General features: G+C 55.6%; 1 protein-coding gene across 3 annotated transcripts in view; it reads left to right on the plus strand.

The window, feature by feature from the left end:
* Positions 1-3,568: 3,568 nt before the first annotated feature.
* The window catches only part of Epha8 (EPH receptor A8), a 28,621-nt gene continuing 15,520 nt past the window's right edge, over positions 3,569-16,669 (plus strand). For all 3 annotated transcript variants that reach the window (XM_052716841.1, XM_052716843.1, XM_052716842.1), the window contains exons 1-3: positions 3,569-3,697; positions 8,786-8,850; positions 14,924-15,587. In XM_052716841.1, coding sequence (XP_052572801.1) covers positions 3,607-3,697; positions 8,786-8,850; positions 14,924-15,587 — 820 coding nt within the window. In that variant the 5' untranslated portion in view covers positions 3,569-3,606. The remainder of the gene's footprint in view (positions 3,698-8,785; positions 8,851-14,923; positions 15,588-16,669) is intronic.

Below are 16,669 nucleotides of genomic sequence, written 5' to 3' on the forward strand. Positions count from 1 at the left end.
TTACATGCAACATTTATGCTTAAAAGGGACTTTAAAAATATGTATTTTTAAATTGTAAATTTGGCTTTATGTTTTGGTGCCGATAGATCCTGTAATACCCCCTTATGTGGGAGGGAGTTTGGTGCTCGCCTGTTCATCGGCTTCATGGTTCCACCACATCTCAGCATAAGCAGAAGCTGGGTCTGTGTGGCCCATTAGCTTCGACCAGACCTGGCACCACTCAGAGAGGGACTCAAACACAACTGCCGATTCACGATTTGAATTGGCTTGTTGTTTTGTTTTGAAGCATGGTCTCATGTAGCCCAGGCTGGCTCATATTCATTATGTAGCCTAAGATGACCTTGAACCCCTGATCCTCTTGGCGTCACTTCCCAGAGGCTGGGATTACAGGTCTGTGCCTGCCTGCCTGGCTGAATTGGTGAACAGATTCATTAGTTAATATTCCATCCCAGGCAGGATCCAGTCTATACATCTATCTTTATATGTTGTTTCACTAGTTCATTTTACTTTTTAATGTGATATTGGAAAAAAGAAGTTCGAATTATATGTGGCATCCATTGCCTTAGGCACTCTTACCTGGACTCGGGTAGAGAGCTGAAGCTTGAGTCTCCTGCAGACAGCAGGAGGGACTTTAGTTATATGCAGGGTCGCCTCCTCTCTAGCCTTGTATTCTTCAAGGGCAAGGTCACATTTTGTTACAGAGGGCTAGGCACCCTCCCAGAGGAGGGCCAATGCCAGGCTCCTCCATGCCCTTTGCAACGCTATAAAAACAACCCAGGTGGCACATTCCAAAGTGGAAACTGAGGCCCAAGGAAGCTGCATGGTCTCACACTGAGAATACGAGCTCTTCTAGATCCCAGGCTCCTCCCAGATGTGGAGGAGGAGACTGGCATGCAAATTATGGAGTGCCACCCTTTCCAGCCCTGCCCTGGTGAACAGGGCCTGAGATGGGTCCAGGAGGACTGGCCCAGAGGTTGCCCCAGTTCAGCCAGGCTTCTAGCCTCCCCACCTTGACCTGCCTGCTCTGCACATCAAGGTTTCACTGTGCTGGAAGAGGGGAGCTAGTGCTCAGCTCTCCTCTCCAAGGCTTCTGGAAGCCACACTTGGTCATTCAACAATTATACGTATGCATCAGGGAGATCCTATGCATCAGGAAGATCCTATGTATCAGGAAGATCCTATGCATCAGGAAGATCCTATGCATCAGGAAGATCCTATGCATCAGGAAGATCCTATGCAGACTCGGCCCTCCTGGAGGAGGAGAAGGGACTCAGCTGTCAGATCACACATATGCCAGATCTTCCCCCCTCCCGCCACACACACACACACACACACACACACACACACACACACACACACACACACACACGTCTTTCTCAGAGCTCTGTGATTCCTTCCCAGTCACTGGCCCTCTCCAGCCTCCCACTGTCCTGTGTCAGGGTAAGAGCCTCGCTGCAGGGATTCAGTGAGGAGAGTGTAGGGTCTGAGTGTACTCAGTGACTGGAAGACCCCGCCCCTAGCACATCTATGGCCCTCCCAGTACCCAATGGCTGCTCCACCACCCAGGTGTCATTTGCCCAGGACCCTGCTGGAGCACATTTAATGGCTTCTCCCTCCTTCCACTGCCTTCGGATACCCAGGACCACAGAGGCTTGGGAGGAGAGACTCCTAGGAGAAGGCCCACCTGAGCACTTCTCAGGGGCTCTTGTGTCCCAGGGCAGGCTAAGGAGGACTCTGGGCATGAAGCAGATTCTGACTAAGAATGACCCTGGCACCCTCCTAGTGCCTCAAGTGTCCCCAGCTGTCCCTGGTTCCTCATTTGCATAGTGAGCAAAGCCATCTCTGCCTCACCACCACCTGGGGATGCAAACCCCAGACCCTAGCAATGCCACCCCACCAGCAAGGGTTTCCTGTAGCTGGCACTAGGGTGGAGGGGGGTCCCAAAAAGCTGTGACTGAGACCTGCATAGTACTGATACCCCAGGGGCAACTTCCTAGGTGTGGCTCTTCCATCAGAGGAGTGGTCCCATGTCCTGCAGGCTAAGGCTGTCCCTGCTCACAAGGTTGCTCGCCCTTGGGGTTTACAAGAGCACCTTAACTTCTGGCTTTCAAAGTCAAGAAACCAATTCCAAAATACACCTGCTTTTGAAAAGGCACAAAACCTGGCTCATGTGGCCATTGGCCCTGAGCTGGAGCTAGACACTCTCCCAGCTAGGACCATAAGGATGCGTGCCTATCTCACATGGGTACTTGAGTTCATCTCCCTAGGTCCAGTCAAATTTGCCTCTTCTATCCCACCCACCTTGGCAATCTCCAGCTTAATATCTGCTTGAATGTCTCTGGTAACAGGAGGCTCACTACATTTTTGAGACAGTTCAACCTGCTAGAAAGAGTTCTGAAATGGAACTGCCCCGCCCCTTCCGTGATAAAGATGCAGAGAAAGAAAAAAAAAAAAAACGGCCTTGGAGCCAAACAGTCTGGAGCCCTCTCTAGCATCTAGCTGGGGAACCTAAGGCTCATGATAGTCTTTCTGGGCGTTAGTTGCCTTCCCAGCTCCTCCTGCCGGACTATGTAGGGCTTAAACTAGAGCATTTTATAATGCCCGGAAATAAGGGGCTAACAGCATGAGGCATGTATGTGTTCCCCAAGTGGTCTTTGTCATTCTGTGTGACCTCGGAAGAGGGTTGTGCCAATCAGGAACTTGTGGGTCTCATCCTCAGTGGCACTCACACTTGGGACTGGCCTCCAGAGGCTGCTCAGAGTGCTGAACGGTGGTGGCGGGTCCTCCCCGAGGGACATTGCCCCACCCACCCACCCTCAGCCTGCAGCCCTCCCAGGATGGATGGGGGGTGTTAGGGGAATCAGGTAAGGGAGAAGTAGGGAGTGAACTTTAGCCACTGCCAGCTTGGGCTGTGTGCCCTTAAAGGATGCTGGGAGCTTACCTGGACCCTTTCACTTAACTCTCACCACAGCCCTGGGGCATAGGCACAGTGATCCGTGCTTTGCTCAGCGAGGGTAACAAACTGGCCTGAGGCCACACAGCCAGGATGCCCAGCATGCGGAGCTCTCTGGAGCATCGATCTGTATGACTTCCCTGAACCTCGGTGGCCGCCTAGTCCCGGAGGTGAGAGAGGCAGAGAGGTGTGTAAACTGCAAGTGCCTCTGAGTTGTCTATGGGCCCAGGAACTAGAAGCATGCACGCGCGGTCCCCTGCGAGGTATTGCTGGGGCAGGAGTGAGAGAGCCGGCGATGCGTCCGTCCGGTCCCGCGTGCGTCCTCCGGGACATCCCCAGGCCCGCCTAGGTCGCGAGGCCTTCCTGCGCGCGGTGCGGTCCACGAGTGGTGTGGGGCCAACGCCCCCAGGCGCGAGCCGGCCGGGTCGGGCGTGTGCACGTGCTGCCGGCCGGTGGCCGCGGTGCGGGCTCGGCGTCCCGCCCGCCCGGGCGCTGATTGGCTGCGCGCGGGGGCGGCCCCGCCCGGGGCGGCGGCGGGCGCGGGTGCCCGCGTGCGGCTGAGCCGCGTGTGCGCCGGCCGGGGTGCGGGAGAGGCAGGAGCGCGCCACGCGCGGCCGCCGGGCCGAGCCCGAGGAGCGCGGCGCCGCCCGGCCATGGCCCCCGCCCGGGCCCGCCTGTCCCCCGCTCTCTGGGTCGTCACGGCCGCGGCGGCGGCCACCTGCGTGTCTGCGGGGCGCGGCGAAGGTGAGCGGCGCGGCGGGGCGGGGGCGGGGGTGGCGCTGCCCGGGGCGCAACTTCCCCGCCTCGACCCCAGCCTGCCTGGGCGCGGGATGGCATGGACAGGGGCGGAGGGAAGGTGCACAGGGGACTGAGGATCGGACGTCAGGGGAAAGGGGACAGGACTGGACAGGAGACAGAAGAGATATGGAGGAGAGAGGGGACAGAGCGAAGGCAAGGCATGGGGACCTAGGACAGAGCGAACTGGCAGGCACCGGGCAGACAGCGAGACACGAAGAATCCAAGAATCGGGGACAAGATACAGAGGACTGAAGGAACGGAAGCTGAAGATGGCATTGAGAAACAAGGCCAAGAACTGACAGGGACCAGAGAACAGGGGTTAGGGAATACGGATTTGAGGGGTGTCTTGAGAGTGGGGTGGGGGCGGAGGCTGGCCAGGGGAAAGGGGTGCAATGGAGAGGCACCCGGTGGCAAGAGGTGAAGTGAGGAAAGGCCTGGGACAGAGGCACACTGCCTCTGAGAGCAGGGTCTTGCCTGGGTCAAAGCCAGGTGGCCCCTTCACTCAGGCCCCAGGAAGGTGGGAGGGGCACTGAGTCATCAGGGCAGCAGGACCGAAAGGGTCTGGGAAGTGATCCCAGCATCGAGAGGGGCTCCGGGGCTGCCCACCTACACCCTTCCTTAGTCCCACCAGACACTGCAATCAGACCAAGGGGGTCTTGCCTCATACACCCTGACTCCTGGTGTGGCTTCTCCTTAGGGTACTGTGCCAAGGAGGCTGTGGCTCACTGTCCAGGGCTAAAGCCTGTCTCACCAGTCAGGATGGACTTACATTGCTCCCAAGCAAGCTGAACTGTTCTTCCTGCTCAGAGTGCCCGTGGAATGCTAACACTTAGCTCGGGGGTCCTACCCAGCCCATAAGCATAGTCTCATCCACACTGACCCAGGCTAGCAGAACCTCAAATGCATGGACAGCACACACACTGTCACGCACACAGCAGTGCAGCCATTGCACACGCACATACATATGCACATGGAAATGGGTATGTGTGACACCCACGTATGCATGTACGTGCCACAGCACACACAGAAAGAGACCCTCAGACTTGCATTTATGCCCAGTGAAACGTGCACTCTGAGACAGGTAAAATACTATTCCCAAGGAAAGCAGAGCAAAGGAGACATGGGAACATGTTGCAGGGTGGCTAAGGGACAGGTGGGCAGGCAGAGCTGGCTGGCTGCTTAGTTAGGAGACGTGTTTGGGGGAGGTAATCCGAGTGAGTAGGGAAGAGGGCTGAGTCGGGGCTTGGAAGGACAGTGGCCTGAGAGAACAGTTTTCCCAGAGCTGTGCCAAGTGGCGTGGCATACATTGGGGTGGGTTAGGGTTGGGGGTGGAGGTGATGTTTCTAGCCCAGTAATTTTTAAGGGGGTCTTCAGCAAGGCTCCTGGAGTCAGCTGTGCACCTGAAGTCCTTGCCTTCGCTGTTCTGTCGAGGAGCCAGCCACCTTCCAGAGTCACAGGCTGTGGGTCCCAGAGCCCCTATGGCATAGTGACTTTTTCCAGGCTCCCATGCTGCAGACAGATCCGAGGCGAGGAACTCCCGCCACAGAGGAGCCACAGCTGGAGGAAAAGCAAACCTGGAAAGAGGGGAGAAACATGCCCACAGTGAGGGGATATGGCTAAGGGCAAGGTATATATATAACCATCTGATAACTTGCAGAATGTCCAGCCAAGCAGGGGTGATCCACACAACTCAGACGGCCACATGATGGAGACCTGGGCCTGATGTCCATGTGGAACACCCAGGAATCCTTTATGACAATGGCACTGGTACAGAGCCAGAACCTGCTAGGGAGACCACTGGGGACTCAGGAAGAAGGCACTCTTCCCAGCTGGGCGGCAGTGCCCAGCCTGGCTAGCTGCCCATTGCACCTGCAGAGATTCCTTGAGCCACACCAGGCGCCAGGCCCCTTATCACTCCCTAGAGTGGATCATCCTCCACTTCAGGGTGGTCTCGAAGGCAGTCTGCATGTCCTGCCTGATGTCCCTGGGCCACCCCGATCCTCTGGCCTCCCCATCACGCGCTGTGTCCTCGGGGAATGTGAATCCATTTAAGTATTAGTCTCAGCGAAATGGAATGGGGGAAGGTGACAGTACCGGAGAGAAAGGAAGCGCATAATGCCTTCCACGGTCAGGCGGGAGCCGCCGCCGCCGCCGAGGAATTATTATCTGTGCTGCTCAGCACCTAACGGCCCCGTGTGGTCCCCAGAACAACCTGCACAGGGAGTCCTAGGAGGAATGCCTGGGGGCGTGCTCCAGATGAGGAAACTGAGGCCTGAGGGGTTCAGGGGGAAGCCTCAGAGTCCAGCCTACCATTTTCCAAATAGGAGATCCATCCAGAGGCGGGGGGAAATTGATCCCACGGTCTGGCAGGACAGGAAACCAGGCAGCTGCATGACCAGGGGGCCTGGTCCAAGGGGCCGCAGACAGGGCCGGGCAGACCTAGTACTGGAACCCCACCCAGTCCCCATCAAACCTCCTGTTGGTGTGGCTTGTCCTTTGAGATACACCCCACTCTCCTCCGTACCCCTGTGGATGGAGATGCAAGGTACAGGAGCTGGCAATGGTCCAGAGGAAAAGGACGGGAGGGAAGGGACAGAGAAGGGTCTAGAAGGGATCGGAACAAACAGCCCTGGACTACTGTAGCCTGTTGTGAATCCAATAGAATTGACTTTTGACTTATCCGTGGATTACCTGAGGACTGGCCGATGTGGCGGGACTTCCTGGGGACGGAAGGTGGCCCTGAAGTCAGGGTGTCCAGGGGGAGCCTCCGTAGCAATGGATGTTTGTTCAGGATCCTCCGATGAAGGGGCAGGTCTGAACTAGACTGTTCTGTGCCTGGAAAGGGGGCCTCAGGCCTGAGACCCCTATGTGGGATACTGGCTAGTGTGGGGACACCCCTGGGTGCTCTTTCCCCACCCTCTCTCCTAATGGGGCCCCACTGGTCCTGGAGGGGGGAACTGCAGTACAGCCCCCTTCCCTCCCCCAGCCAGCAGGAGGAAAGAGCTTGCCTGACCCACTTTTCTCTCTATTGCCTAAGAGCAAAGGAGGGCGGGAGACGGAAAGCCTTCTCTCTGCCTGTGCCCCCGGCGTAGGGCTGGCTCCGGAGAGGGGACATCCCCCTGTGGACATTTGTTCTGGTTCTGGTTCCACCCAGTCCCTGGGGACCTAGAAAGGAGTGCAGAGGAGTCTTCCCCGGTTCCGCCAGGCTCCTGACATTGGAGAGGGAGGGAGGAAGAAAAGGAGTCTGTAAGAGCATCCTCACTCCACAGTTCCTGATGACACTTGTCTCCGTCTTTGAGGGCCAGACAGGGCCAAGTCGGAGCTATGCAAATCTCAAGCAGAAGGCTATCCCTCCTCCCAGTGGGAAAGTTCCAAGAGGCCCAGCTTTAACCATCTGTGACCTGGCCAGGTCACATTCCACCCTGGTGGATGGAAGCCTGTGGTGGTTGGCTAGGGAAGGAGACACACTGAAGAAAAAAGGAAAATGAAACCTGGATGGCTGTGGGGCTCTGTGCCAAAGGCCTTTGACGACAACCTTGACCATTGAGATAAAAAAGGAGGGCCCAGAGACAGGAAGGGACTTACCTAGGACACACAGCAGATGCAGCTAGTTGAGACTGAGTCCTGTTCTCTGAGCAGGATAGCAAACCTGTAGTTGGTTGAGCGAGTGAGTAAGTGTAGGGATGTTGACCTGAGTGTCAGCAGGGACCAGCTTTGGACTAGGCACTGGCCTGATGCTTTACAAACAGCTTCCTTGCCCCCGCATCCCCAATCCAAACCCCCAGGTCTTACTGATTCATTTTACAGATGAAGAAATTGAGATTCAAAGAAATGGAGGCCACGTGCTACTGAGGGACTGTGATGTATCAAGGGTCCAGGGATGCCTGACTCTAAGGGCGGGCTCTTAACCTTGTGATTCTGCAAGGTCCCCCAGGTGGGCATGGGCCTGACTTTGAAAAGGCTGGCATTTGAGTTAGAACTCCTTCCCCCTCCCCAGAGCACCACCCAGAGAACCTGCTTCTCTGGCCAGCCTTGCCAAGTGGTGGTTCTCCCTGTGCTGGCCCTGATAGCCATACCTGGGCTTCTAAGCAGTTCCCGAACCTCTCGGAGACATACATCTTTCATTCCTAAAGTGGAGGTAGTACTGACTGCTTCTCTGGAGTGTCATGAGACACCATCACAGGCAAGGTGGCATCTAAGCCCCTGGCAAGGTTCAGCACACGGTAGGTGGCATCAGGAGGCAGTTCTCACCTGTAGTGGGTAGCCATTCCAGCTTTGATCTGGAAGTTCAAACCCCCATTGAGACTTCGGCAACTGTCACGCCTACAAGACTGGGGCCAAAGGAGGCGCCTGGAGACCCTAGATCTGGATGAGCGAGTGCTCTCTCTGTTCCGGGACCTTGGACGGTGAAGGTGGGCCAATCAGAGCTCCAGAGAACACCACTGGACTGTGATACACCTTCCCCAGACCCCACGACCTACCTATCCCTTAATTTGTAAGTTACACCATTAAATAAATCTCCTTTTAACTACGTGGAGTGGCCTTAATAATTTCACCAATACTCACCCATCCACAGCCCTCCCGTCACTGGCTTTAGTGGTCCAGCAGGTGCAAGGCTCCATCCTGGGGACACTGAGGACGTGAAAATTGTGTCTGTCCTTGGATAAATGGCGGGACTTGATAGTGTAAATGTGAATTCGTCACCTCCCCAGAGAGCACTGGGGTAAACACTGTCACCCCCCCATTCCACAAAGGAGGAATCTGGGGTTTAGAGAAGTAAAGAGATGGAACCAGATGCCAACCTGGGCCTGCAGGATGCCACACCCCCAGACTAGATTGGTACACCTACCGATTCTAGGAAGCCCAGGACTTGGGCAGTGTGTGCCGCAGGAGTAACATGGCTGGCGGGAACAAGTATCCTGGACTAGGAACTGTGAGCTCCTGGGAAGGGGCATCTAAGAGTGCCCAGTGTGGCTGCCTCTGGCTGGGAGAAGCATCACTGGGACCTAATGCCCTCTTGTCTTCTGTTTACAGTGAACTTGTTGGACACGTCAACCATCCATGGAGACTGGGGCTGGCTCACGTATCCGGCTCATGGGGTGAGTGATGGAGTAGTGTTGTCTTTCTGAGAGGTTACAGTTCAGAGTCAGCACACGGGTCAAAAGGAAGCAAAGGCCGAGAAGTGAGTATATTCATTCAAGGACACCGAAGTGGGAAACAGAGTGGATAGTTCTTAGCAGTCTAGCTCATTGGGACCCTTGGGGTCACAGAGCCAGCTCTGACACGGGCCGCCAACTCCTGTGATCTTCATATCTGTGCCCTGGGCTGCGTCTTCACAGCCTGCCCAGCCCAGGCCCAGGGTAACTGGAACCATGGCAACAGAGAGATAGACAACCAAGTCCACCCAGACCTTCCTTCGTTTGGGCTGAGTACCCTCCCTCCAGCTGCCAGGCCTCATCAGGGGCTGCTTGGACCCAGGAGCCTTGAGTGTCTGTCAGAACCACCTTGAGCACAGCAGTCCACCATGGCACATTCCCAGGTCCCATCAGGTGTCCTGGTGACCATTGACTCCAGTAACAATGCTGCGTAACCTCTGGCCTCCATTCTCTTTCCCAAATTCCATGGGCATCATAGTAAAGGTGAGATGGTGACTGGTGGGACCTCACCTCTCCAGGCCTCAGTTTCCCTGTCTGTAGAAAGAGGCAGGAGTGTGTGGTGATCTCCTAAGGCTGTTACATGGCCTTGATACAGGGTGGGACCTCAGCAGTGGTGGCTCTTGGAGTCATTGAACACTGTTACTAGTGTATGCTGTGATTATGTGATGATGAACATCATATAATGGACACACACATACGTGACACACACCCTTGTCCCCAGCACAGGCATGCGTACTGACTGCTTTTATGACTACTTTTGGCGTTCATGGCCCTGGAGACAGGGCCTAGTTTGTCCTAATGATGACTGTGGCACCAGGAGTTCAGGCCTGGAAAGGGACTCATTTTTTTACCTTGGGTAAGGTTTTCTTCTTGGGGGTTAGGATGGATCTCTGCTCTCCCTCTCTGGGGTCTCATCACAGGCAGCAGTGGGCTGAGCCAACAGCCATCAGTCCCTGGACACAGGACTCTGGGAGCTAGCAGGGCCAAGCCTGAGTACTGCAATTCTCCAGACCCAGAGCTGTAGCCTGCACGGCCACCATTTGTGAGGTCAGAGGCTGGGGATCCTGCTCCTGAGAAATGTTGCTCAGTGTGGCTGTCCTTGGGAAGGACCTGTGACGGGCCTGCCCATGGGGACTCCAGTCTCAGGCCTGGTCCACGTTGAGCGCCCCGATGCTCGCCGAGCTGGCATCTCCCCTGCTCCTTAACTGCTAGGAAGAGGCAGCCTTGGCCCCGGGTGGGCTCTACTCTGGCTGTCTCTGTTGCCCTGGAACCGGGGACTTGACCACTAGGTTAATGAGAACCTGGATCTGGTTTGGGGAGGCTCACCCCGGGTGACAGAAGGCTCTGCCGTTCATGGCATGCCAGGCGTGTGCAGCATCTTCTCACTGACTTCTTTGGAGATTTAGAAAACAGTGATAAAACCTCATGCTCACGTCATCCTGGGAGCAAGTCCTTGGAGGATGGCAGGCCCATTCTGCAGATGAAGCCTACATCAATGCAGTGAAAAAAACAAGCAAAAACAAAAACAAACAAACAAAGAAACCTGCTGTGGTCGTGAGCAGGACCGGAACCCAGATCTCTCTAGGCCTGGAGCCTATGTGGAACCCATATGCTCCTCAGGTGCTGAAGGCTTGTCTGAACTCCCTGTAAGGGGTGAGGGAGGATCCATATTGTCGGCTGAGCCAAGGATATGCTCCACCTAGAGCCTGGGGTTGCCCAGAAAGGAATGTGCTACCAGGCTCCAACCCCGGTCTTGAAACTGGGCAGGTCGAGCAGGGGAGTGGGCACATGCTCCCACCCAGGGGCCTTCTATTGATTCTCCTGCCCAGCAAGGAGAGCCTTTAGAGCTGGGCTCAGGAAGCTCTCTCTGCTCAGCTCTCTCATTCTGCAGCTTGCTCAGCGGTCCTCTGGGCTGTGCTTAGCATGAGAGGGGTTATCTGGCTTGAGCAGAACATAGCTGAAGGCATGGGTGCCAGGCCCCAAGACAGGGGAGCTCTGCCTTCTCTGACCAGTGGGATTGCACAGGCCGTCCACCTCCCCATTTATAACGAGATGATCATGGAGCATGTTCTGTGTAGTTGGATAGGGTGATGCATAGAAAGGGCGTTTGGCCAATGAGAAGCCAGAAGCTTTTGAGAGATTAATCTGCTCTGCTCAGGCCCAGACCCTATGTACTTAATCAGGCTGCATCTCTCCTTCTGCCCCCACTGGGGTATCCTGTATCTTGCCTGGTAATCAACAGCTAGAGCGCACACTGCCTTGAGGGAGGGGGCATGTTACTGTCTACATCTCCCTTGACTCTCACCATGCCCTAGAGTAGCTGGAAGGAGCAGGCATTCATAGATAAAATACAGTGCTCAGAGAGGGACTGTAACATGCCCAGGGCTGCACAGCTGCTTTGCCCAGTTCTGTTCTGGGATGGGAACAAGGTGGGGACAACGTCAGGGGTCACCTGCAGAGGTGACTTGGGTGGGAGTGGCCCTGAGTAGGGACTAGGCTGGCTTTGTCCTTGCATTTATTTCCAGGAACCCGGCCACTCCAGGCATCTGCCCTCACTCTGGGGGTGGCCAAGCTGGGCCAGGTCATTGGCACTGGTGGGGACAGCTGGAGCGGACTCCATTCAAGCTGGTTAATTTATCTGGGCCCCTGGCAGGAAGCAGACAGGGAGCATCTGGCAGGCTCTTTGGCATTCCATTAATTGCGACAATGACTTTAGCCCCAGATGTGGCACTGCTGCCTGGAGCTGGGGCTGCGGTGTGGGACGTGGGGCAGCAGGCATGAGCCCTTACAAGTGAGGCCGCACCCCCAGAAGCCCTGTGGACAAGAACCTCACTCTGATGGTCCTGCAGGCATGCAGGCAGACCAGGGATGTGCTGGCAAGGGTAGCAGTGTGTTCGTGCCCTGCTCCTTGAGTGCCTTCCTGTGCCAGGCCTGAGCTCAGCACTCTGTAGGCATTTTCTACTGGCGTCCTCCCAGCCTAGTAGAGATGGGCCTGTCTGGGGGTGCTGGGGTGGAGACCACACAGTCGGCAGAAATGAGGCAGAAGGAGGGACTTGTGACAGGCAGGAAAGGGGTTGGGATACTCAGGACCCCCACTGTGCCCCACATAGAGCAAGCTTGACCCACAGATTAGCGGAGTGTCAGGAGGAAGGGTCTTCAAGCCCCCCCTACTGAAGTAACATGATCCTTGGTTCCTACAGGGCAGAGAAAGAGTCACAGATGTGGACATGGCCATCTGTCCTCGGCCCCAGCAATTCCTTAAGGTCCTCTGGACTCAGCCCAGTGCCTGCCCCTGGCTGGAGCTAGGTAGTGGTGTGGATGAGGGAGGCAGGGCTCTTCCCTCTCTGTGCCCACATAAAGCCCCTGCTTCCCCCAGGATGTTGCTGGCAAGTGCCACATCAGGAGGGCTCAGGTGTTACTCTCTTCCCCTCCTCTGGATTCCAGGTCCCCTGAGCTAAGCACTCTGCACTGTTTTGCGGTGGGGGGGCCAGGAACCCGCTTTGTGAGCAGGGCGTGTTTACCTCATTATGGTCCTGGTTGCCGTGGTATTAGGGATTGGGGTTGAACCCAGACTCTCAAACATGCAGGACAAGGACTCTACCACTGAGCTATACCCCCTTCTTTATGATTGTGGTTAAACACACATAACATGAAATTTACCACCATAACCACTTTTGCCATGCAGTTCAGTGGTGTGAAACACATTCATATCGCTGTGTGATCATCACATCACTACCGTACAGGCTACCCATCTCCAGAACACTTTTTATCTATACAAGCCAGGGTGCTGTACCCATGGACAGTAACACCCTGCCCTCTCCTCCCACAACCTCTAGAAAGCATCATTGCTTCCCATCTCTATGGATCAGACCGACCTAAAGGCCTGATGCCTGTCGGGTGGGAGGAGGCAGCATTGGTCCCTTATGTATGGCTGATTTGATTAAGCACGCCTTTAAGACTCATCCATGGGGCTGGGGGGTATGCCTCAGTGGGTAAGAGTTCTTATTGTGTGAGCATGAAGACCTGAGTTGGAATTCCCCAGCACCCACAGAAAAAGCCAGGCATTGTTAGGTGTACACTTGAAACTCTAGCACTGTGGTGGTGATGGATGGGGCAGGATGGAAGAATTCCTGGACTTGTGGACCACTAGCTGAAAAGCAATGAAGCCCAATTTCGGTGAGAGACCCTATCTTGAGGGAATGTGATGGGGAGTGAAAATGGACGACACTCAGCATATTCTTTTTTTTTTTTTTTTTCCTTTTGAGACAGAATTTCTTTGTGTAACAGCCCTGGCTGTACCTGGAACTCACAGAGATTCACCTTCCTCTGCCTCCCTAGTGCTGGGAATAAAGGCATGTGCCACCACACCTGGCTCACTCAGCATATTCTGATCTCTCTCCATGCACATGGGTGAGCACCTCCACACACATACAAGTGCGCGCGCGTACCCCCTCCGTCCCCACACACGCACAAACATGCTTCCCTATGTCCTTGCATGGTTATCAGACTCCCATTCCTTTTTAAGACTGAGTAATAATAGTCCACTGTCTGCCTGTGCTGTTTTTTCTGTCCATTTATCTGTTGGTAGGCAGATAGGTTGTGTACATTTTTTTCAGCTACTTGAGATTTTCATGTGTTTTTGGTGCTGGGGATCAGACCCAGGGGATGCTGCATGCTAGGAAAGCATTGTACCACATTTAGCGGCATACCCTACCCGGCTGCCCATCCGCGTCCTGGGCGTGGATATACAGGTATCTCATCAAGATGATGTACACTTAGGACGGCTGCCTTGTGTAATTCCGGTTTTTTGAGGCCCTCGCTACACAGTTTGCCACAGCGGCTGCACAGTTCAGCGATGTAGCAGGCTCCTGCTTTCTCATGCCCTCGCTGGTACCTCTTTTCTGTTTAAATATCTAACGGATGTGTCGTGGCTCTCACTGTGGGTTTGATCCGGATTTCCCCAGTGGTTAGCGATGCTGAGTTGTCTTTTCTCTGTTTAGCCGTCTGTGTATCGTCTTTAGAAAAAGAAAATATCTTTTCAAGTCCTTCACTCCCCTTTTAATTGGACTGTTAGTTTTCTGTTGGTGAGCCGTATTTCTTTATTTGTTATGGATATTAATGTCTCGTCTGATATATGGTTGGCAGATTTCCCCTGCTTCCCGGCTGCCTTTCTTTCAGCTCTGTGGGGTATTTGGTTTATCTCTGTTTCCCTCGCCGTACTAGGGCCAGACGGAAGCAGTACCGCTTACCTTCCCCTGCGCCTTGTTCTGCTTACCTCTCCCTCAGCTTTGTTCTGGCCTGAGTGGGGTCCAGGCCAGCCCTGGGGTCCCAAGCCAAGAACAGTGGCGCAGAACCTCATTCTGTAGCTTGCATGCTGAGCACACACATAGCCGAGTCCCATCCCCAGCAACTCCACCAACCAGGCAGGTCTGTAATCCCGGCACTCAGAGGATACAGGCAGGAGAACCGGGAGTTCAGGATTGCTTCCTACTACCAAGTGAGTTTGAGGCCAGCCTGAGCTACAAGAGACCCTATCTCAAACCACAAACCAAGAAGCAGCAGGGTAGAGTGAGTAGTCCACAAAGGAGAGGGAGCTGGAGAGAGATTTGAGGTGGGGTACAACCCAGGGCCACTGCTTCTTATTCTGGATGGGTCCCTTTAGTAGCTCAATGGGAAATTCTCCAAGCAAGACCCCGTCACCCTCGGGCATGAAGGGAAGAGCCATATGGAAACAGCAGTCAGAGCCTGGGCGGCAGACAGGCAGAGGTGGGCCCTGGCTCCGGCCAGCCTCACCCCGTGGTGGCACACATCTGGCTCCTCCTCATATCTGGAAGTCAGTCACACTTCCACGGGTGTAACTCAGGGTTCGTTTGCAGGTGCCTGGCCTCGGGCAGCAGCGACTGCCTGCCCAGAGGGGAAGTTCTCTCCTGTGTGTTTTCTGGAACCTATGCAGGGGTTGGCAGGAGAGGACCAGGCACGGCCTCTGCCTTAGCAGACTGTGTTCTCTTTGCCACAGTGGGACTCCATCAATGAAGTGGATGAGTCCTTCCGGCCCATCCATACGTACCAAGTGTGCAACGTCATGAGCCCCAATCAGAACAATTGGCTGCGCACAAGCTGGGTGCCCCGCGATGGCGCCCGGCGTGTCTACGCTGAGATCAAGTTCACGCTGCGTGACTGCAACAGCATTCCCGGCGTGCTGGGCACCTGCAAGGAGACCTTCAACCTTCACTACCTGGAGTCTGACCGGGACCTGGGCGCCAGCACGCAGGAGAGCCAGTTCCTCAAGATTGACACCATCGCTGCTGACGAGAGCTTCACGGGCGCTGACCTGGGTGTGCGGAGGCTCAAGCTGAACACGGAGGTACGCGGCGTGGGCCCGCTCAGCAAGCGTGGCTTCTACTTGGCCTTCCAGGACATAGGCGCCTGCCTCGCCATCCTCTCGCTCCGCATCTACTACAAGAAGTGCCCCGCCATGGTACGCAACCTGGCGGCCTTCTCGGAGGCGGTGACCGGGGCCGACTCGTCCTCGCTGGTAGAGGTGCGAGGCCAGTGTGTGAGGCACTCGGAGGAGCGTGACACCCCCAAGATGTACTGCAGTGCCGAGGGCGAGTGGCTGGTACCCATCGGCAAGTGCGTGTGCAGTGCTGGCTACGAGGAGCGGCGAGATGCCTGTATGGGTGAGTGGGACTCCAGGCTGGCTGGCGGGGTGGCTGGCAGGTGGCTCCATGTGGGCAGGGCTGCTGGTGTACAAGACATCCTCACCAGCCATCTGGCTCCCTGTCAGCAGATGCACAGGGCATCTGGGGGCTGGAGAACAGGCAGGTGGCCTGTCCTATGGACGTTGTCAAAGGATCGGGTATGCTACCAGGCACGTCCCTAGGGTAGGAAACAACACTGTGTGCTAACCCGTGCGGCCATTGTTCTAGGGGCTTCTCATGTATTAACTGACTCAGTCCCCATCACCACCTTGTGAAGCAAGGGTTATTATTGTCCCGGTTTTGAAGATGAGCAGAGAGGGGAAGCTGCTTGCCCCAGGTCGCACAGCTGGGCAGTAGCAAAGCTGGGATTTGGACGCTGGCTCCAGACTCTAAGCTGACAGTCACCAACCTTCCAAAGTGTGGAGTGGACGGAGGTAGAACCAGCATTCTGAGTGAAAAAGCATAGGGAGGGGACATTGCAAAGATATGCCGACAGGGCCACCCAAGGAGGACAGGCTGGACATGGACTTGTCACAGGCTGTCTGTTTTGGGGAGCTTGCAAAGTCCTGTTGGGGATGGCTGATCACCTGGGTGTACCAAAACCAGGCACAGTTGACAAGGGACACCTAGGCACTGTGCTGCGCGCGCGCGCACACGCGCGCGCGCGTGTGTGTGTGTGTGTGTGTGCGCGCGCGCGCGCATGTGCACACATTGTGGTCTGTGGATCCATGTGGGACCCTATAGCCTGGCATGCTGAGAACAAGTGCCTAGGGGAGTTCTGTGGGCACCAGCTGGGGCACCAGCTGGTGTGGGGTTCAGCCTGGTTTCCCTCTGCCCTCCTTGGATCCCCTAGGGGCTGGACACATGGTTCCTCTGCCATCAGAGCACAGACAAGCCTGGCTATGGAGAACTTTGGTTCTGGCTACGGAGGGTCCAGGGAGGGATCTTCCTCTGTAGGAGTCATGGAGATGCCTCCTGCAGACCAGGAGAACACAGTGTCTCTATGGCACTTTTCCAATGTTTGCCATGTTTGGAGACTAATAAATTCCCTTCGGCCCGCT

This window comes from Peromyscus californicus, unplaced genomic scaffold, assembly GCF_007827085.1.
Source record: "Peromyscus californicus insignis strain IS unplaced genomic scaffold, ASM782708v3 Scaffold_5__1_contigs__length_169319896, whole genome shotgun sequence".
In the NCBI taxonomy this organism is placed as follows: Eukaryota; Metazoa; Chordata; class Mammalia; order Rodentia; family Cricetidae; genus Peromyscus; species Peromyscus californicus.